Source organism: Macaca thibetana, chromosome 10 (genome assembly GCF_024542745.1).
Source record: "Macaca thibetana thibetana isolate TM-01 chromosome 10, ASM2454274v1, whole genome shotgun sequence".
Lineage (NCBI taxonomy): Eukaryota > Metazoa > Chordata > Mammalia > Primates > Cercopithecidae > Macaca > Macaca thibetana.
The window spans coordinates 82,635,428-82,659,029 of record NC_065587.1 but is presented as its reverse complement, the minus strand read 5'-3'; the positions used below and the strand labels follow the sequence as shown (position 1 = coordinate 82,659,029).

The window sequence follows — 23,602 nt, the reverse complement described above, 5'->3', positions numbered from 1 at the left end:
GAACCTCAGTACCTGAACCCAGGGTGTAGAGCAAATTAAGAAGCAAGGTGTGCCCCGTTTTGCTGCAGAGTTACTTTAAGGGCCAAGGACCCAGCACTACCTCCTGAACATCCCAATGAGATCATGCCTCATTGTATTTTCCTGTCTCCTCTCATAGTTACTCTCTGCCTGTAAAACCTGTCCCCAAACCCCAGCTCAAGAAGACAGATTCGAGCACTGCCTCCTGTCTCCTTGCTGGTCAACCTTGCAATAAAGCTTTTTCCTTTATCAAAGGCTAGTGCCATAATATTTGCTTCCGTGCACAATGGGCAGCAAGCCCACTGCTCAACGACAATTCTGGTGACCCAGATGAGACGAGTAACATTAACAGAAAGACTTTAAAACAATCATCTTTAAAAGAAAATTAGGAAAACAATGTATAAACTGAATGAGACCAACAGAGAAAAGAACCAACCAGAAACTCTGGAGCTAAAAAGAATAATCAAAACGAAAAATTTATGGGAGGGTTCAAGAGCAGAATTTAGCTGAAAGAAGAAACAAGAGATAAAAATAACGGAAGGAAAACTAGAAAATATGTGGAAATTAGGCAACATAACTCCTGAAAAATGGGGAAAGAAATCAGAAAATTCATTGAGACAGAGACAACATATCAAAACTTAGAGCATGCAGTGAAAACAGTGCTAAGAGAAAATTTAGAGCTATAAAATGCATACATTGAATAAGATCTCATTTCAACAGCGTAACTTTACACCTAAGGAACTTAAGAACAAACTAAACCCAAAGCTACCAGAAGGAAGGAAATACTAAAAATAAGAGTGGTGATAAATAAAACAGAAAAAAAATGGAGAAAATCAACAAAACAAAATTTTAGTTATTTAAAAACATCAACAATATTGACAAACCTTTAGCTGTATTGATTAAGAAAATAAGAAAGAGTACTCAAATTACTATGATCAGATATAAAAGTGAGGACATTACTATTGATTCTACAGAAATAATTATAAGAGAATACATTGAAAAATTATATGATTATATGCCAAAAAATTGGATCACCTAAATAAAATGAATATATTCACAGAAGAACACAATCTACCCAAACTGACAAAGAAATAGAAAACTTGAATAGACCTATAATTAGTAAGGAGATTGAATAAGTAACCAAAAGCTTCCAACAGCAACAAAAAAGGCCAGGACCGCATGGCTTGACTGAATTCTACTGAAACATCTAAGGAAGAATTAACACCAATCCTCTCAAACTCTTCCAGAAATTTAAAGAAAAGACGATACTTCCTAATTCATCCTGTATAACCAACATTACCCTGATAACAAAGGCAGAAAAAGATACAAGAAAACCAGACCAATATCCTTTATGAATAACAATGAAAAAAATCCTCAAAACTAGCAAACTGAATTCAGCAGCATCTTAAAAGGAATATACAAAGTGACCAAGTGTGATTTACTCCCAGAACACAACAGTTCAATATAATCAACGTAATACACCAACATGAAGAATGAAGGATGTAAACCACATGATTATATAAACTGATATAGAAAATGCATTTTACAAAATTCAACACCCTCCCATGATAAAAACTCTGAATAACCTAGGAATAACTTGAACATAATGGAGACATATAAAAAATCCACAGGTAACACAATACTCAATACTCAATGGTGAAAGACTGAAAGCATTTTCCTTAAGATCAGAAACAACATAATGATGTCCACTTTCACTAGCCAACATAATATTGGAAGTTTTAGCCCGAGTAATCAGGCAAGAAAAAGAAATAAAAGGCACTCAAACTAGAAAGGAAGAGATAAAACTATCTCTGTTCACCGGTGACGTGATCGCAAATGCAGAAAACCTGAAAAATTGTTAGCTTGAATACATCAAAACTGCAGGATACAAAATCAATACATGAAAATCAGTTTCATTTCTATACACTTGCAATGAACATTGATAAGAAAATAATTCAATTTACAATAGCATCACAAAGAATAAAATAATTAGTAATACACTTAACCAAGGATGTGAAAGATTATTCACTGAAAACTACAAAACAGTGCTGAAAGAAGTTAAAGAAAGACATCCCATGTTCATGGATTGGAAGTCTAAATATTGTGAAGATGACAACACTACCCAAAATGATCTACAGATTCAATGCAGTCGGCATCCCAACAGTATTTTTTGTGGGGGGAAAAAAAAATCCTAAAATTCATTTGGTATCTCAAGGGACACCAAACAGCTACGCAATCTTGAAAAAGTTGGAAGATTCACACTTCCTGATTTCAAAACTTATTACAAAGCTACATTGATCAAAATAATATGGTTCTGGATTAGAAGAGATTTACAAATCAATAGAATGTGTTTTTCAAATTGATTTTCAACATGCATGCCAAGACCATTCAACGGCCTTGAAAAGAACAGTCTTTTCAACAGCTAATACTGGAAAACTGGGTATCAACATGCAAAAAGGATCTTTATACCATATACAAAACTTAATAAAAAATGGATCAAAGACCAAGGAAAAGCTAAATCAATTGAGACCCTCAGACAAAAACAAGAGAAAATTTATGAAACATTGGATTTAACAATGTCTTCTAGAATATACTCCAAAAACAGTCAACCAGAGAAAAAACAGATAAACTGGACTTCATCAAAATTAAAAACTTTTCAATCAAAATCCACAAAGTATGAGAAAATATTTGCAAATAATAGCTATGATAAGGAATTAATATCCAGAATATACAAAGGAATTCCTACAACAAGGAAATCCAACTCAACAATGGACAAAGAATTTGAATAGATACTTCTCCAAAGAAATACACAGGGCCAACAAGCATCTGTAAAGATGCTCATCGAAAGCACAAACAACCACAAACAAAAACAGAAAATAAATACTGGCCAAGAACATGGAGAAACTGGAACCCCTGTGCATTGGCGGTGGGAATAGCACTGGTGGTTGGAATATAAAATAGTATAGCCACTACAGAAAACAGTTTTGTTGTCTCCTCAAAAAGTTAAGTAGAATTACCATATGATCTAGCAATTCCACTCTTAGTTAATACCCAAAAGAACTGAAAACAGCAACGTATAAAGAGATACTCCTACACCAATACTCATAGCAGCATTTTCACAGTTGCTAAAGGTGGAAACAACCCAAATGTCCAACAGTTAAATGGATAAACAGAATGTGCTATATACATACAATGTAATCTTATTCAGCCTTAAAAATAGTAAAATTCTTATACATACTACAACATGGAGGAATCTAGAAAGCATTATGCTAAGTGAAATAAGCTAGACACAAAAGATAAACATGTTATGATTCCACTTACATGACTGTACCTACAACTGGTAAATTTATAGAGACAGTCAAGAATAATAGGGGACATATAAGAAGGAAGACTGTGTAGATATTGTTTAATGGGTACAAAGTTTACAAAGTTTCTTTCGTTTCTTTTTAAGAGAAGAGGTCTACTCTGTTGCCTAGGCTGGAGTGCAGTAGTGCAAATCATAGCTCATTGCAGCCTCAAACTCCTGGGTTCAAGCAATCCTCCTACTTCAGCCACCTGAGTAGCTGGGACAACAAGGGCACACTACCAATTTTTTTTTGAATGTTCATGTTAGAGACGAAGTCTCACTATGTTGCCGAGGCTGGTCTCAAGCTTTTAGCCTCAAGCTATCCTCCTGCTTCAGCCTCCTGAGCAGCTGGGATTACAGGAGCAAGCCACTGCACCCACCTCAAAGTTTCTATCTGGGAAGATGAAAAAATTGTGAAAGTGGATACTGGTGATTGTCGCACAGCACTGTAAATGTACTCAATGTCACTAAACTGAACATTTAAAAATAGTAAAAATGGCAAATTTTATGTTATGTATATTTTACCACAATTAAAAAGCTTACATTTACAAGAGTAGATTGGGAAACGAGAGAACTCAAGAAAAGGGGCTGGGCACAGTAGATCACACTTGTAATACCAGCACTTTGAATGGCCAATTGCTTGAGCCCAGGAGTTCGAGACTAGCCTGTGCAACATGGTAAAACCCCACATCTACCAAAAAAAAAAAAAAAAAAAAATTAGCTGGGCACGGTGGTGTGCACCTGTAGTCCCAACTACTCAGGAGGCTGAGGTAGGAGAATCAATGGAGCCCAGGAGGTCAAGGCTGCAGTGAGCCATGATTGCACCATTGTACTCCAGCCTGGGCAACAGTGAGACCCTATCTAAAAAAACAAAAAAATAAAAAAACAAAAAAACAAACAAAAAAAAAAAAAAAAAAAAAAAAACCAGAAAGAAAAGAAAAGCAAGATTAATCAAGAAAGAATAGATGTATTGGGTTATAAACAGAGAAAATTAAATGAGGAACTGGTATGATAAGTGAACATGGAAAAGCTATGAAAGAAGAATGGATATATCTGCAGGAGGAAAAAATGGCAAATGAGTTAACTCTGGAGAAGCAAAAAGGCTATGACAGGGTGGAAACTGCATACCCTCTAAACTGTTGTATGAACTGTTGCCAATTTATTCTCATCATATTAAAGTTTATGTAGCTCTCGTGCTCAAAAATCTTAGTTTTCATTGCCCTGGCATGATATTTTGTTATTTATTTCATCAGCAATCCTCAACCTGCTTCTAAATCAAAGGCTTAGATAAATAAATAAGCTACACTTAAATTCTTGTTTTAAACACTTTGATGAAAATTCAGTAACTAGGTATTTCGGAAAAGATAAAAACATTATGAAATACAATTTATCTGTCAACTTTAATGAATACATCTGAAAGAAGACATTAATATGCAAAAATTATTGGGGGTGGGGGTAGGGGGGAGCAAGAAAGGAAAAGTTGTCTCTGGCTACCACCAGTCTGCAACCCATGTCAAAGTATCTGCTTACAATGACCAAAATATTTACTAACATGATTCATTTAATATGTTAAAACAAAAACTAGAAGTATATGTGATGAAGTTACAGACTTAGGAAATATAAAGGAAGAATTTTCCATCCTGTAGTGTCAACACAAAGCCATGTGCATATACATCCAAAAATAAAAGATTTGGGGGGTTTGTTTCTACACTATTTTTAAAAACAAGCTTCTTTGGGAGCCCGAGGCAGGTGGATCACCTGAGGTCAGGAGTTCGAGACCAGACTGGCCAACATGGTGAAACCCCATCTCTACTGAAAACACAAAAAAATTAGCTGGGCGTGATGGCGGGCGCCTGTAACCCCAGTGACTCAGGAGGCTAAGGCAGGAGAATCGCTTGAACCCAGCAGGTGGAGGTTGCAGTGAGACAAGGTCAAGTGCCATTGCACTCTAGCCTGGGCAACAAGAGCGAAACTCTGTCTCAAAAAAAAAAAAAAAAAAGCTTAATATAAAGACAATTTACATAATACTTAGTGGTACACACTGCAATACACAATGAAATTGATGTGTTGTTAAAATAATCTTAGAAAGTACAGTTGACCCTTGTACAACGCAGGTTTGAACTGCACAGGTCCACTTATGCATTTTTTTCAATAAATATATTGGAACATTTTTTAGAGACTTGCAACAATTTGAAAAAAAAACTGGCAAACCACATGGTCTAGAAATACAAAAATTAAGAAAAAATATGTCATGAATGCTTAAATTACATGTAGACACTAGTCTGTTTCATCATTTACTACCATAAAATATACCCAAATCTATTACAAAAATGAAAATTTATCAAAACTTATGTACACACTTACAGATCATACATGGCACCATTCACAGTCAAGAGAAAGGTAAACAAAGGTAAAGAGGCAGTACTAAATCACAACTGCACAAAATTAACCACAGTACATACTGTACTACTGTAATATTTCTTAGCCGAGCCTCCTATTGCTATTGTGGTGAGCTCAAGTATTTCAAGTATCCACTGAAAATGCTATGTAAGGCTGAACACCTCTGCGTGAACAGTCTGTCTCTCCAGTAAATTGCATATCACAGTAAAAAAGTGGATCTCTTGCAGTTGTCTCATATTTTTCATCATGTTTAGTGCGATACCATAAACCTGAATAACATCACGGACCCACACAAAGTGCCATTAGTGATGCTGGAAGTACTCCCAAGAAGCAGAGAAAAGTCATGACATTCAAAGAAAAAGGTGAAGTGCCTGACATTGAGGTCTGCAGCAGAAATCCCTCACCATTTAAGATACATGAATCCAGCCTAAAAGTCATTATTTAAAAAAGGAAAGAAAATTTGCATCACTACAGCTATGCCCGCAGGCCCGAAAACCTTGCACTTTTTGCGAAATATCTTTTAATCTCATACTGATAATCTCATACTGAAAATGCAGCTTTTATGTGAGTGCAGGATTGCTAGAAGAATGAGCATACACACAGACTCTAATAGGATCTGAGAAAAAGCAAAGTCATTATATGGCAACCTAAAGCATTAAGGAAGATGAGGATCTAAAGCTGAAGAATTTTAATGCCAGCAAAGGATGGTTTGATACGTGTTAGAAAGAAGTCCGTCTTAAAACAAGTCACAGCCTGAGTGCAGTGGCTCACACGTGTAATCCCAGCACACTGGGAGGCAGAGGAGGGTGGATCACTTGAGGCCAGGAGTTCCAGACCAGCCCGGCCAACATGGTGAAACCCCATCTCTACTAAAAATATAAAAATTAGCTGCGCAGGGGTACATGCCTATAACCCCAGCTAACTGGGCAGCTGAGGTACAAGAATCACTTGAACCTGGGAGGCAAAGGTTGCAGTGAGCTAAGATCATGCCACTGTACCCCAGCCTGGGCGACAGAGCAAGACTCTGTCTTAAAAAAAAAAAAAAAAAAAGTCACAATAATAGGAGAAACAGCTACTGCTGACCAAGAGGTAGAAGGTAAATTCCCAGATGCCATTAAGGAAATCATTGAGGAGAAAGAATATCTACTTGAACAGGCTTTTTAACGCAGACAAAAGTGCTCTATTCTGAGGGGAGGAAATGCCACAAAAGATATTCATTAGTAAGGAAGAGATGCAAGCACCAAGATTTAAAACAGGAAGGAACAGGCTGTTTTATGCAAATACAGTCAGGTTTATGATCAAAGTTGCCCTTATTTATAAGGCTGCTAACCTCCAAGCCCTGAAGGAAAAGGATAAACACCAGCTGCCAGTCTTTGGATTGCACAAGAAAGGCCTAGAAAATGAGACACTTTGTTCCTGATCAGGAAGCACCTTGCCAGTAAGGGACTGCCTTTTAAAGTTATTCTGAGGTTGTACCATGCCCCTGGCCACCCAGAACCTCATGAGTTCAACACCACAGGTATCAAAGTGGTCTACTTGCCCCCTAACACGGTGTCCATAATGCAGCTTCTATATCAGGGGGTCATAAGGACCTTTAAGCATCACTATACACAGTATTCTTTGGAAGACGCTGTGAATGCCGTGAAAGAGAACCCTGACAGAGAGAACATCAAAGTTTGGAAGAATTACACCACTGAAAATTCCACTGCTGTTATAGAAAAAGCCATGAAAAGCGTCAAGCCCAAAACAGTATTCGTGCTGGAGAAAACTTTGTCCAGATGTTGCACGTGGCTTCACAGAATGTATGACACAGTCAATCAAGGAAATCATGAAAGAGATTGGGAATATGGCAAAAAGGGCAGGGGGTGAAGGGTTTCAAGATGCAGATCTTGGAGAAATTCAAGAGCTAACAGACACCACACCAGAGGAATTAACAGAAGAAAACTTGATGGAGATGAATGCTACCAAACCAGTGTCAGACAATGAGAAAGAAGACATACCAGATGCAGTGCCAGAAAACAAACTGACACTAGACAATCTGGCAGAAGGGTTCCTATTATTCAAGACTGTTTTTGATTTATGACATAGACCATTCTATGACATAGGCACTGAAACTAAACAGTGGAAAAAAGATTAAAGGACTGGTACCATACATTTTTAGAGAAATGAAAAAGCAAAAAAGACAGACAGAAATTACAATGTATTTCTGTGAAGTTGCATCACACATACCTGCCTCCCCCTCTACCTTCCCTCCACCTCTTCTACCTCTGCCACCCCTGAGAGAGCAGGACCAACCAGTCCCCCATCCTCCTAAGCCTATTCAATGTGAAGACAATGAAGATGAAGACTTTTGGGATGACCCACTCCCACTTAATAAACAGTAAGTAGATTTTCTCTTACAATCTTAATAGCACTTTTTCTCTAGCTTCCTTTATTATAGTATGTCATACAGATAAACATATATAAAAAATTTGAGGCCGGGCGCGACAGAGCGAGACTCCGTCTCAAAAATAAAAAATAAAAAATAAAAATAAAAATAAAAATAAATTTTGAAATATAAAGTCTTTCTAAATGACCAATTTTTTTTTAATTTCCAACTTTCATTTAAGTTCAGGGATGCATGTGCAGGACATGCAGATTTGTCAGACAGATAAATGTGTACCATAGTGGCTGGCTACACAGATCATCCCATTACCTAAGTATTGAGCCCAGCATCCACCAGCTATTCTTCCTGATGCTCTCACTCCTCCCACCCTCACCTGACAGGCCCAGTGTGTGTTATTCCCCGCAATGTGTCCACGTGTTCTCATCATTCAGCTCCCACATACAAGTGAGAACATGTGGTATTTGGTTTTCTGTTACTGCGTTAGTTTGTTAAGGATAATGGCTTCTAGATAAGAGCTTCTAGCTCTATCCATGTCCCTGCAAAGGGACATGTTGTTGTTCCTTTTTATGGCTGCATATGAACAACACATGTTGTTCCTTTTTATGGCTGCATAGTATTGCATAGTGTATATGTACCACATTTTCTTTATCCGGTCTATCATTGATGGGCATTTAAGTTGATTCTATGTCTTTGCCACTGTGAGTAGTGCTGTAATGAGCATACGCCTTCTTTTATTATCTTTATAATAGAATGATTTATATTCATTTGGGTATATACACCCAGTAACAGGATTGCTGGGTCAAACAGTATTTTTGCCTCTAGGTCTTTAAGGCATCGTCAGAGTCTTCCACAATGGTTGAACTAATTTACATTCCCACCAACAGTGTATAAGTGTTCCTTTTTCTCTATAACCTCACCAGCATCTGTTGTTCTTTGACTTTTTAATAATAGCCATTCAGACTGGTGTGAGATGGTACCTCATTGTGGTTTTGATTTGCATTTCTCTAACAATGAGTAATGCTGAGCTTTTTCTCATATGTTTGTTGGCCACATATATGTCTTCTTTTGAGAAGTGCCTGTTCATGTCCTTTGTCTATTTTTAATGGGTTGTTTGGTTTTTTCCTTGTAAATTTAAGTTCCTTATAGATGCTGGATATAAGACCTTTGTCGGATGGACAGATTACAAAAATTTTCTCCCATTCTGTAGTTTTTCTGTTCACTCTTAGAGCTTCTTTTACTGTACAGAAGCTCTTTAGTGTAATTAAATCCCATTTGTCAATTTTTGCTTTTGTTGCAATTGTTTTTGGCATCTTCATCATGAAATCTTTGCCCATGCCTATATCCTGAATGGTACTGCATATGTTGTCTTCCAGGATTTTTAGTTTGGGGTTTTACATTTAAGTCTTTAATCCATCTTGAGTTAATTTGTATATCTGGTGTAAAGAAGGGGTCCAGTTTCAATTTTCTGCGTATGACTAGCAGTTTTCCCAGCACCATTTATTAAATAGAGAATCCTTTCTCCATTGCTTGTTTTTGCCAGGTTTGTCGGAGATCACATGGTTGTAGGTGTGCAATCTTATTTCTGGGTTTTCTATTCTGTTCCATTGGTCTATGTCTGTTCTTGTACCAGTCCCATGCCATTTTGGTTACTTTGGCCTTGTAGTATAGTTTGAAGTCAGGTAGCATGACGCTTCTAGCTTTGTTCTTTTTGCTTAGGTCTGTCTTGGCTATTTGGGCTCTTTTTTGGTTCCATATGAATTTTAAACTAGTTTCTTCTAATTCTGTGAAGAATGTTGATGGTAGTTTAATAGGAATAGTACTGAATCTATACATTGCTTTGGGCAGTATGGCCATTTTCATATTGATTCTTCCTATCTTTGAGCATGGAATGTTTCTCCATTTGTGTCCTCTCTGATTTCCTTGAGCAGTGGTTTGTAGGTCTCCTTGAAGAGGTCCTCTGCTTCCCTTGTTAGCCATATTCCTAGGTATTTTATTCGTTTTGTGGCAATTGTGAATGGGAGCTCATTTGTGACTTGCCTCTTGGCTTGCCTATTTTTGGTGTATAGGAATGCTAGAGATTTTTGCACATTTATTTTGCATCCTGAGACTTTGCTGAAGTTGCTTATCAGTTTGCAAAGCTATTGGGCTGACATGATGGGGTTTTCTACGTATAGGATCATGTAATCTACAAACAAAAATAGTTTGACTTTCTCTCTTCCTAGCTGAATACCCTTTACCTCGTTCTCTTGCCTGATTACCCTGGCCAGAACTCCCAATATTATCTTGAATAGGAGTGGTAAGAGAGGGCATCCTTGTCTTGTGTTGGTTTTCAAGGGGAATGCTTCCAGGTTTTGCCCATTCAGTATAGTATTATCATAGATGGCTCTTTAAATGACCAATTTTTTAAAATATTTTATATTTGAGTATAAGATAATTTTATAATTTTCACCTAATTCATCTTCATTATTATTTTATTTTTCCCCATTGCTGTTCTGTATAAACATTAAAAGTAATTACTCAAAGACAATCTAAACTTATAGCTATAGCTGCTTTCCCTGATACTAACCAGTCACAGAAAATTAGCATAAGCCTGGCAGAGTCTCTGCAAACACTACTCCATCCAAAAAGTGTAACAATAACATTGCTTCTCCAGGTGGTATTCCAGCGGAGTCTTAACATGGTAGTAGCAAAGGAGATGAACGGAAGGTATAACAATTAAACCCAAGAACTGGAACTCTTGTCTCAACAAAGAAGTAATGCCATCTTTCTATCATATCTATCCATCCACCCATTTATATATCTACCTTTGTCTTTCCACCATATCCTGGGCCTACTGTTTAGTAATTCTATGTATTTTATATGGGAGCTATAAATACATGTACATGCATGCGCAAACACACACATATATGCCTCCTTTGTAGACTGTTAACCACTGGGACATTCTCATTTAATATACATGTTGAAAGGGAGGAAGAGACAGAGAAGAGGGGAGAAGGAAGGGGCAAATTTAAAATGATAGTCAAAAATTTTAAAAAAAGAACTCTTTGGTTACCTGTGGAGGATTTTAGGGAATGAACTCAATCTGAAAATCAGTAAATAAGGGAAATACGGTATTTATTCTGCTCTCCTATATGAACTGTACTGCATAATAAAAGACTTAATAACAAAGTTCCTCTTTATAGAAGTCCAACTAATAAATAAGGAATGATAAAATTCAAATAACACTATTTTGCAATCCCTAATAAAGTAATGGATCTAAGCAATAATCACGAATGGCTGCTAAAACCATTAGGTAAAAGATTGTCAGAGAACTTTACACCAGACAGTTTAGTGACAATATTTAGCTGACAATACATGAATCCAGGGATCAATCTTATCACTACTGAGAGAGACAATGATGCATTATGTGCCTTGTAATATGATGCAAAAAGATGCACAATAAAGTATTCTTTCAAAAAAATTTAAACCCAACTCTGAACAAACCTCTGGATTTAACTACCAACTCGTAAGAAATAAAGGGGATAGAGGAACATGTTCAATGATACCAGAGTGATACAGTAATCAAACTTCAAAATATAAAAAATTCTGCAGGACAGCCTAGTGTATTCAATAAATAAATTATAAGGGAAGAAGGAAAAAAGGACAGAGAGAGGTAACTATAGATTAAAAGTTACTTAAGGAACATATCAATCAAATGCAATATATGGACCGTGATTAGATCTAGATTCAAGCAAATCAATTGTAAAAAAAAAAAAAAAATCCTTTATGAGACAATGGGAAAAACATGAATACTAAATGGATATTCAATTATATCAAAAATTAAATTTTAAGTTAAATTTTAAATTTGAGAGGTAATAATAGTATTTTAGTAAAAAAACAAAAATATGCTCCCATCTTTTAGAGATACATACATATGCATACATACAGATATTCATTTACAGATAAAATTGATATGACATATGTGATTTCATTCAAAATAGCCTGGGGGGAAGGTATAGGGAGCACTGGTATAGATGAAATAAAACTGGCCATATAATAACTGTGGAAACTGGGTAATGGATGCATTGCTACAGCCAGGCATTGCTTAACAATGGGAATACGTTCTGAGAAAGGCATTAGGTGATTTCATTGCTGTGCAAACATCATAAGGTGTACTTACAAAAATCTAGATGGTATACAGTCTACTACACACCTAGATTATATGGTACAGCCAATTGCTCCTAGGCTAAAACCCATACAGCATGTTACTGTCCAGAATACTGTAGGCAACTATAACACAATGGTAAGTCATTGTGTATTTAAACCTATGTAAACACAGAAAAGGCATAGTAAAAATACAGTATTATAATCTTATGGGACCACCATCATATATGCAGTCTGTCAATGACCAAAACATCATTTTGTGGCACATGACTGTATTCTAGTTTTACATATATTTATAAGTGCTCATTAAAAGTTTGGAAAAAGCGGCAGGTGCAGTGGCTCAGGGCTGTAATCCCAGCACTTTAGGAGGCCAACATGGGCAGATCACTAGAGATCAGGAGTTCAAGACCAGCCTGGCCAACAGAGTAAAAGCCCATCTTCACAAAAACTACAAAAATTAGTCAGGCGTGGTGGTGCGCACCTATAATCCCAGCTACTCAGGAGCTCAGCAGGAGAATCGCTTGAAGCCAGGAAGTGGAGGCTGCAGTGAGCCCACATCGCACCACTGCACTCCAGCCCAGAGGACAGGTGAGACTCAGTTTCAAAAAAAAAGTTTGGAGAAAGAATCGTCCCTGGTAGGCTATTAACTCCTGAGGCAATATTTAACTTACTGATTGAGCCCCACCAACCCAGAAGGCACCATTGCAGGTGCTAGAGACATAGTACAATAGGAGAGGCAAGACTTTTAAAATCCCTGCAATATAGCAACTGACATAATTGGTAATACAGAGGAAGAAGTAATCAGAAATATGTAAGTCTAGAGATTAGCTAACAACAGTTTAACAAATACAAACATAAACAGCAGGCAAATTATGTATTTAATGGGTTTTTCTGGGTGGGGTTTTTGTTTCTGGGTTTTTTTTATTTTTTTATTTTTTGGTAATCATCTCCCATTCTTTTCTCTTCTAATTCATGGCTTTCCAATATTACCAAAGGGGCAAGTCAAAGTAAAAATACTATCTACTTGCTTCCACCTTTCCATACAAACACTGATTTTGTGTTCCTTGGCAATATTTTGTTACCTTTTGTTTTAAGAAGGCTTAAAACCCACATTGTTACAAATACATTTGGCCCCTCCCCTCTTTTTTATTTAACTTTCTACTATGCTATAATAACACGCAGCACTTGGTTAAAGTAAAATAAATCTGAACAAAGCAAGAAAAAAATTAAAAGCAATAGCTCAAGAACTATTCAAGTACTCAGGAATATTCAGGCAAAAATGGCCCTCTATAAAAACGTAAGTAATGATAAGCTACTAAATTAAAAACTGATATACTGTCCTAGCCCAATAAATATTGTTCATTTCCTACAATTAGAAACTAAGTGACAAGGATTTATAGACTTCTTTTAAAACTTAGTTTAAAATCCCGTATTTAATATAAATATCAATACCTATACACATGTGTATAAGCAATGACTTAAACTTTTCAAGTATAACCATATGTATAGTTGTCTTTTATTATTTTTTGTAAATTTATATTTTTAAAGGATCTTTTAAACTGTTAAAACACTAAAACTCTCTTGACTAATATTTTCTAATACCTGCGCACTGAATAGGTAACACAAGAAAAAGTCATATTAAAAATGTGTATTGTATAGAAATATTTACAAATATTACTTGTAAAATGAGCCATTCCACTTCATGAAAAAGGAAGAGGCCAGTCACCAGTTTCTAGGTCACAACAGAGAGGAGAAAGTAACATTTCAGGAAAAATAGAAATATAATTTTGATCACATCACCTTGTTCCCCATGGAGGACTTTCAAGTTTAAAACAGCGTAAGGGGGAAAATAAGAAACACACAGAGCAGTTGTAAACCACTTATAAAGCTCATATTGGGAGGCAGGATTACACATACAGTGTCTTGTTAGAGGATAACTATGTTAGGTGTCATTTTATCCAATGTATTATTTTCTGATTTGGGGAACATTTAGTACAGGCTGAGTAGTCCTAATACAAAAATTCAAAATCCAAAATGCTCCAAAATCTGAAACTTTTTGAGCACCAACATAATGCTCAAAGGAAATGCTCACTGGAACATTTTGGATTTTGGATTAGGAATGCTGAACCAGCAAGTATAATCCAAACAATCCCAAACCCCAAACACTTCTGGTACCATGCATTTTGCATAAGGGATACTCAAACTGTAGCCATTTAAAAAAAAAAAGCTGCTGCTGCTGCTGAAATACTCAATACCAGTTGCTTATGAACAAAAAAAAGAAATTACTGAGACCCAAACATGAAGAGGCACATAGCCTTAGGTAAGATAAGGGACCAGAATTCTGTTCCCCTGATTTCTAGCCCTGTATTCTTTTCATTATACAGCGCTTTCTTTTCTCTTTCACTGATGTCTTAATCAGACCATTCTTTTTTTTTTTTTTTTAAAACCTTTGTACAAGATTTTATTAAAGGTCTTTACAGAGCAACAACCAGACTCTAGAATACAGCTGCCAAGGAGACCCTGTTACACTGTGGGGACTGGCTGGGGCAATGCAGGTGGCTCTGGTTTCCCACCCTTCTGAGATGGGGGTGGTGGGCAGCATTTCATCTTTGGGTTTCATGATGCTCACGTGGTCAGGCAGGGGCTTCTTAAGGCAAATCTTACCAGTTTGGAATCAGACCATTCTTAAAACAACTTGCATTTACTGAAGACACTGGGCAGACAGTCAGATGTGCATATCCCAATCAGCTTGTCCAACGACCCCATTAGAACCTGGGGTAGAGCTGCTACCCTGCTTGCCCAAGGTCACACGTTTCCAGGCTATGTAAGGTCTAAAAGAACCCACAGCTTTTCACTCCCAATCCCACATGCTTTGCCTTTCTAGAAAAACAAAGTTGTGTCTAAAACCCAAATCCTCAGGTCAATGTGTTCTCTTCACAGACACCAAGGCCTAATCTTTCCCTTAAGATTTTATCCATACGAATTCCACGCTAGTCTTTATTTTCTGGACCCATAGTACCCTGTGTAGTTCCATCGATCTAAGACCACAACCTGTGAAATTAGCATGTTTCAAGTTCATTTCTTTCATAAAGTCTTTCTCAACTGTTAAGTACCTTAAGAAGCACCGTTTGTCTGAACTTTACATCCAGATCATTAATACCAATGAGTGTTAATTCAAGGATAAGCATATTAAACATCCATTAAATCTATTATGTTGTTTTTAGAAACTTTTTCATGTACCTTTTTAATCCTTAAAACTTGCTTTATATTCTAACATAATCTAGATTCTCACCAAATCATAAAGACTTTGAGAGTAAACTCTGTCATACAAATACTTTATATATAGACATAATAACACACCATACAAAATATATTCTCTAAAATAATAAGAAATGTTCTTTGGTTTTTCTATTTTTCCTAATATACTCTCTTTCAACTGTATCCCCAATCCTTAAAATAACATTAGAAAATCCATTGTAAATGAACTTAAAGCAAACTCAAAGGGCCACACCACCAAAGCAGCAAATCTCTAATAGCATTTGCTCCAAGAACTGTTATAGAATAGAAAAACAAAGGACCTGTAAAAGAAGTACCATATTATAAATGTGGTATATTTCAGAACACAAATTATGTTAATATACTTTCCTAAGCTTAAAAAACACCATAGGTTACTAAAAACAATAAAATCATAGCCAAACAATAATTTCAAATACCAAAATACTAATCGCTTTATTGAATGCCAGTTATTCATTTCTCTCAACAATTGTCCTGCAGGAGTCATAAACAAATGGGAACAATATCTACCTAAAAAATGTTCCAAGAAACTTACCATCATTTTGGCCCTTGCCCTTCATCTCCTCCTTCCATGATAGAATGCTGTTCAGGGGAACATAGTCTCTTAGGTATTCTTTGCGTCTCTCTTCTAAGGTCATCTTCAGTAAACGTTCTTGCAAAATAAAAGCAGAATCTCCATTTGTATTTAATGTTTAAACAAGGGAATTATGTTTATACTTTAAGTATTAACCAAGTTAAGCTAACAAAAGAGTTGATACAGTCCTGAAGAACAACACAATGCAAATCCAGTGACTCCATATTTAAATGTTAAAAATGTTAAATTTCATATTACCAGGGGAGAAAAAAATCACAACCTGATGAAGACTCTCTTGTGATAGTCCAAGAAATAAGTAAACTCATTTACACTTTCAATCAACATCTATAGTTTACTATGGGCCAGGAGATATGCTGGATAAGCGATATGGTTTGGATATATATCCCCTGCAATCTTACGTTGAAATGTAGTCCAAGAAATAAGTAAACTCATTTACACTTTCAATCAACATCTATAGTTTACTATGGGCCAGGAGATATGCTGGATAAGCGATATGGTTTGGATATATGGCCCCTGAAATCTTACGTTGAAATGTAGTCCAAGAAATAAGTAAACTCATTTACACTTTCAATCAACATCTATAGTTTACTACGGGCCAGGTGATATGCTGGATAAGCGATATGGTTTGGATATATATCCCCTGAAATCTTACGTTGAAATGTAATCCCCAATGTGGGACATGGTGCCTAGTGGGAGGTGACTGGGTCATGGGAGCAGATCCCTCATGGCCTGGTGCTAGCCTCAAATAGTGAGTTTTCGTAAGATCTGGTTGTTTAAAAGTGTGTGGTACCTCCCACCAACCCTCTCTTGCTACTGTTCTTGCCATGTGAAGTGCCTGCTCCCACTTCATTTTGCCCCTGTAAAAGTAAAAGCTCCCTGAGGCCTCCCCAGAAGACCTAACAGATGCCAATGCTATCCTTGTATTGCCTGCAGAACCATGAGCCTATTAAATGTCTTTTTTTAATAAATTACTCAGTCTTAGGCATTTCTTTACAGCAACTGCAAAAACAGTCTAACACAGTAAGATACAAAATAGTACCTATATAAATAAAATACTAAGACAGGTATGTACAAATAGTAAGAGCACAAAAAAGGCAACCACCACGATATTTCCTCAATTGCACTCTCTATTTACTTACAGCTTTGTGTAGATGACATAAGAATTGCTTTAAATATATATCTCTATCTTGATGATAAAATGAAAATATTTTACAAATTGCATCTTACAGTTAATTACAGGGGATGTCGTTTATAAAGAACTCACTATGGCCAGGTACTTCACACATAAATCTCATTAAAATAATCTTCCTAATAACTCATAAAATTGATAGTATTATTATACCAATTTTGCAGATAAGGAAATGAAGCACAGCAAAGTAGTTTGCCCAAAGCAAGAGAGCTTTCAGGAAGTAAGCCAAAATTAAAATTCAGACAGACATCTCCATTAGTCAAAGACTACACCCTATGTTATTTATTCCACCGTACTACACTACATTCTCAGGAAAACTCCCCAAAAAAGGTAATATGTATGCTGGTTCATGAAGGACAGGAAAAATTTTGCATGAAGAGGTAAAAAGAACATTTCAGACTAACAAAACAATGTAAACAAAGGAGGTATGAATACTATAACCAAATGAAGCTGCAAGATATGGTATGAGAAGAGGAATGGCCACAGAAGTGAAAAGTAGCCAGAAACAAAAATAAAACTGTACAGGGACTTGTATGCCATAGTGAGCAGTTTTAACCTTTATCCTATAGACTACTGACATTGAAAGTTGATTATGCATTTCCCAGACAGTATATAAAACAACCCACTAGGACACAGGAAAACATGTAAAAAATTCTATTTACATTCGTTCTTAACCTAAACAAAGAAGAAATATTTACCAATATTCAATGTATAAACTGACACTGGCTTCCTCACTCTGTATGTCAGCTTTCATGTCTCCCATACCATAACAATGGTCTCCACAATGTAGAAAGAGAGACAGTTATTTCTCATACTCTCCAATTCTCTTTGTGTATCACAAGGTACTGCAGTTTAGGCAAATGGATTCAAGGATAGTTAGTATCTAGTTTAAACGTAATCTAACCTTCACAAAATAACCACTTTAAAAGATTATTGCACAGAAATAAACTGCAGAAGTATTAACGTAAGCACAAGTGAACAGAAAATGGGGAACCAATATTTTTCCCACTCCTATAACTAGAACTTCAGCCACATTAGGAGACAAAAATATATATATATATATTAATCAGAGGTGAAGTATTCACATAAATTGAGTTTAAGGTACCTATAGGACACTGAAGAAGTTGAAATCAAGAATCTGGAAATTTAAAGAGTGGTCTAGCCTAGAGATTTTAGAAATTATAACCTAAAATTCTAGTCCTAAAGGAAAAAGAAGAGGGAATGGAAGGAAGCATCAAACTTCAAAACACAGTATTTAGGAAGTGGGCACAAATAGGAAAACAATGAAATAAATCTTAGTTGTCACCATTGGTACAAGTTCCTAGGAAAGCGGAAACATTCAGAAAACAGAGTTGGGTTTTTTTTTGGTTTTTTGTTTTTTTTTTTTTTTGAGACGGAGTCCAGCTTTGTCACCAGGTGGAGTGCAGCGGCGCGATACTGGCTCACTGCAACCTCTGCCTCCCGGGTTCAAGCGATTCTCCTGCCTCAGTCTCCCGAGTAACTGGGACTACAGGCATGCTAAGGGAAATACCATCAACTGATACAGGAAGGTCAGAAAAACTGAAAATTACTTAGCCACTAAACTGCTATTATCAACGTGGTTACCAACAGCATGGAATAGAGGAAAAGTGGTTAACAGAGCTGTCTGAGTTATAATCTAAATTGTGCAAATCTGTAGGTTACTTAACCTCTTTATGTTTCAGTTTCCCTTTGAGGTCAGTAGGTAGGTATTATTTCCAACTTATAGATAACGGAAGTATAAACAACGTCAAATATTACCTAAGATCCCAGAGCTAGTTAAGCAGTATAAGTAGGATTCAAACCCAGGCAACTAGGTATTCAAAGCTCTTAATCTCACAATATTCCGCCTCATACAGTTTCCTACCTCATAGGGTTGTTGTGAGAATTAAATGAGATAATCCATATAAGCTACTAAGAATAGTACTGCGCATACAAATGGGGCTTAAATATTAACTATTCTTATATGAATACTATCATGATTGTTACTACTGAATGACTTCAGGAACATTACTTTCATTAGAATATAACAGAAATCCAGAAGACAATGAAGGACTGAACAAAAGAAGGAAAGTGAGAACAGCAACTCCAAGTTCATTTGAAGCCCTATGAAAGAAAAGTGACTCTGAAGTGGAAGAGATCCGAGCACTGTTACAGGCAAGGGAGAGGAACCTGAAGACACCAAGAAATCAGACATACCCAAGAAACACTACCTGATGGTGCAAGACCTCAAAGAATACAAGATATGGGATAAAGGGAAAAGCAGAAAGGTTAATCTTACACACAAGGAAAAAAAGTCCTTTCTCTAAGACAGAACAAAGCCAAAAGGACATGTAAAGGAACAGACCAATGAGACTATGGAAGAGGATGTTAGGGCTGTTCATATTACATGGCATTTATTTTCTCTGTAATTTTTTTTTTTTTTTTTTTTTTTTTTTTTTTTTTTTGAGACTGAGTCTTGCTCTGTCGCTCAGGCTGTAGTGCAGTGGCATGGTCTCAGCTCACTGCAACCTTCCCCTCTCAGGTTCAAGCAATTCCCCTGCCTCAGACTCCTGAGTAGCTGGGATTACAGGCGTGTGCCACCACGCCCATTTAATTTTTTGTATTTTTAGTAAAGATGGGGTTTCACCGTGTTTGCCAGGATGGTCTCAATCTCCTGACCTCGTGATCCGCCCGCATTGGCCTCCCAAAGTGCTGGGATTACAGGCGTGAGCCACTGCGCCCAGCCCTTCTCTGTGAATTAAAAAGGCAATGTCATCTCTTTAGTATGGGGGATAGGGTCTTGAGAGAACAGAAAACGTGAAGGGAATGGTAAATTTAGAATTACCACATAAAGGCAGAAAAGGGAGATGATCAGCAGTATGCCAAAGAAGTGCTAAAAAGACTCAGATCACAAATAAAACATTATTACAATATTACTGGGCAGGTTAAAAGACATTATGAAGCAACTTACAGTTTTCGTGAATGTCAAAAGGTACATACAGAAATGCAACCTGGCCTCTATTGCTCCAGTTATTTAAAAGTTGAAGTGTGAACACTTAAAAACGAGATCAATTTAAAACAAAACAATGAAATAAGTTGCAATACTCGAAAATGCACATTAGTGGTTCTGAATTAGGACTCAAAATACTAGATCAAAAATGTTTATTTAAACATATGTGGTCTTCAGAACTCCTTAATTACTTGTTTGAATAACGAAACATACTGAAGGCCACAAATATATATGCATTTTCTTTGTCATTTCATAAAACTTTTCTTTAAAGAATGCTTCACCTTTACAATGAGTCCTTTCTCTGTGAACCAAGCATTTAAGTAGGCGACCTATTTATTAAATGGTATACTGAATTAAAAATGTTTATAGAATGCCTTGACATTTCAATGAGTTAGGTAAGCCTTCCTTTAGCTTTAAAGGACAGCTGCAAAAATACTATACCATCAGCTTCCCAGTGGGCTGAAACGAAAAAGGTCATGCATCCCATCAGCTTCTCTAATACTAACTATGGTACTAGAAATCCTCAGCTCTTCCTTGGGGGTATAATATATATTTTAAATAATCCAAACATAGACATCCTGAAAAAAAACACTGAGAGATGCATTAAAGTCTTCGTATCACAGTAACGTTTTCCTTTAACATTAAACTTCATGGAAAAATAACTTAGTTTTGGATAATTACTTTGTTAATTGCCTTATTTAATGGTGCCCTTGCTTCCTTAGGAAAAAAAATTGGTTGTATCTTCTCCATTATTAGAAGAGAAAAAAAGAAATCAAGACATTAAAAAAGATTCTAAAATGCCTGCTGGTCACAGTCCAACGGTGTAGATGTTAAATGAAGGAAACATTATAACGTTATTACTTGAGGAACATTGTTTTTCTATTATGACAGAAAAATAGTTCTTAAGTACTCACTATAATTTCATCAATGATTCATGTTACTGAAAACAATGTCTGTGTCTTCCACTGTTTTGCCCTCATTATCATCAATAATACAAAGCTAACATTTCAGCATCATCAATAACTATGGGCATAAATGAGTTTTCAGTGCTCACAAGGTAAATCCTTGTTGAAAGCCTGTTGAAACTACAGTAACTACTACTGAAAAAACAAAGCAAAATTATTTTACACTACTTTATCTATCAGGCTGTTATTCTCGACAGCATTAGATTTATAACACCACAAGTGTTAGCTCTCTATATACCCATAATTATTAAAACATAATTAAATGATTAAACTTTCAACACTTTTGAAGATCATTTTAATTGTGTTGTTCAGTTATATTATGTTTAATCTTCCTGCAGCAAATTTGAAAACAAATTCCCTCCTCATGCCTTTGCTCGTGCATTGTGGAAGCAGATCCTATATAGAGGATTCTTTTTCCATACTAATTCCTTTTCTTACCTCCACTGTTTGGCCTTCATGTTCATAAAGGCCAGGACTTGCAATAAAAATCTACAGGTTTCAACGAACTACTAACAAAGAAATCAACTTTCTACCCAGTCACCCCTATACCCTTTTGTAAACATGAGGTATCCAGGTGAAATGTGCACTACCCTCAATAGACCTCACCCTTGCTATACAGGTTTTAGTGTATTTTAGCAATTGGAGTGCAAGAAGTTTTTGCTACATTTCTGTAAATAGCTAAAGAATGAAAAGGAAAGAGGTGTGAAAAGGAGGGTGAAAAAACGCCAGAGACACTCAACTTAGAATTATCTAACTGTGATGGGGTAAGGGGGAGATCTTGGTGGGAGAGGCTGGATCGTACACTTGTGTTTCTTCAAGAATCAGTGCCACTGTCAATCTAGCTGATTTGGATAAACCTTATATGCACAAAATTCAGAGATGGGTTCATTCAGAGTGACATTAGTCACAAAATCTTACTCTGAGCAACTTCAGCCCATGAATAGTGATGGAATACAGAGAAACACTGTTAGGAGAAAAGCCCATTCAGACTTCTCTTAAGGCACTTATCCTCACGGACAACACGCTCGTTTTAGGGCTCCCCTAGAGTTCCAGGTTTCAAAAGTCACGCTGCGGCAGCGAAGCAAGGAAACCTAGACAAGGGGTAAACACCCGATGGTGGGAACACTTGAACATTTGGGGGTTGGGGGACAAGAACGAGAAGGAAAGAAATGAGGGTGCAGGAAGCGCGGAGGCACAGCGGCAGCTGCAGCCTGAGCACCCGCCGGCGGGCACGTGTCCGCGGGACACCCGGGCCGGCAGTGCCCCAGTCCCAGCTGCGGTGCAGAGGAACTTGTGCCGCGCCCAGGGCTACCGCCTGGGGGTCCCCGTCGCGAGCGAGGCGAAGGCAGCACCGCCTCGGGAGAGGGTGACCAGGTGCCGAGGGCGACAGAGAGGGGCGTGCGCCCACACGTGCGCGAGCTGCAGGTGCCCAGGGGCGGCGCGTGCACGCTGAAGTGCGCGCGCGTGTGCGCGTGTGTACACACGGACACGGGAGGGAGGCGGCACCGGCCCGGAGGGCGCGAGGCGGGAGCTCGGGCGGAGGGCGCCGCGGCATACACAGCCTGACCCCCGCCCCCACCCCAACCCCCACCGCCCGCACCCCCAGGACTCGACGGGCCGGTTACCTTTCTCCTCTCTCCACACCTTTTTCTTCTTGTTGCTGGGGTACATGTTGCCGTTGGGGTGGCTGGCTTTAAGCTGCAAGTTCCCCAGGCTCACGGGCAAACAGGGTGTGTGTGGAGTGGGAGGGGTGGTAGGGGGCACTCAGCAGGGAAAAAGTGAAAGAGGCTCCGCGTCCTGCGCTGCTCGCCGCTCGCTGCTCTCCAGTCGCCGCCCTCCTCCCTCAGCCCGCGCTCGGCTCCGGCTCCCACCCGCCTCAGCCCCGCGGACGCCGACACAGCAGCACCTCAGAGCCTGTCAACTAGGTCACGCCTCGCGCTAACCTAACACCCGCGCAGGCACCGCCTACCAGCCGCTAGGCAGCGCCGCCTCCCATTGGCTGCACTGCCCGCCGCTCTCCGCGTTCTAGCCACGGCGCGCCCCAACTTGGGCCCCAAGGCGCACGCGCAGGCGCAGGCTCGGGCTCGACGCCGAGGACGTTAGGGAGCTGGAGGAGGCGGAGCCAGGGAGCGAGGGGGCGGAGCCAGGGAGCGAGGGGGCTGCAGCTGGCCTCGAAACGGGGGCGGGGCTTGGAGCCGATGCCTAGGAGGAGCGGGAGTTGGACCGCGCTTACCGCTGGCCTTTTGGAAGACTTGG

The 23,602-nt window shown here is 38.1% G+C and overlaps 1 protein-coding gene across 5 annotated transcripts in view; it reads right to left on the bottom strand.

Moving 5' to 3' along the window:
* Positions 1–23,310, bottom strand: part of MACROD2 (mono-ADP ribosylhydrolase 2) — a 2,111,745-nt gene extending 2,088,435 nt beyond the window's left edge. For 4 of the 5 annotated variants that reach the window (XM_050745635.1, XM_050745636.1, XM_050745637.1 and 1 more), the window contains exons 1-2: positions 22,972–23,310; positions 16,123–16,239 (exon numbers count right to left, since the gene is read on the bottom strand). In XM_050745635.1, the coding sequence (XP_050601592.1) occupies positions 16,123–16,239; positions 22,972–23,017 (163 nt within the window). In that variant the 5' untranslated portion in view covers positions 23,018–23,310. Of the gene's footprint in view, positions 1–16,122; positions 16,240–22,971 lie in introns of those variants that run through there. The other variant, XM_050745641.1, reaches the window with a different exon arrangement.
* Between the last annotated feature and the right edge of the window lie 292 nt (positions 23,311–23,602).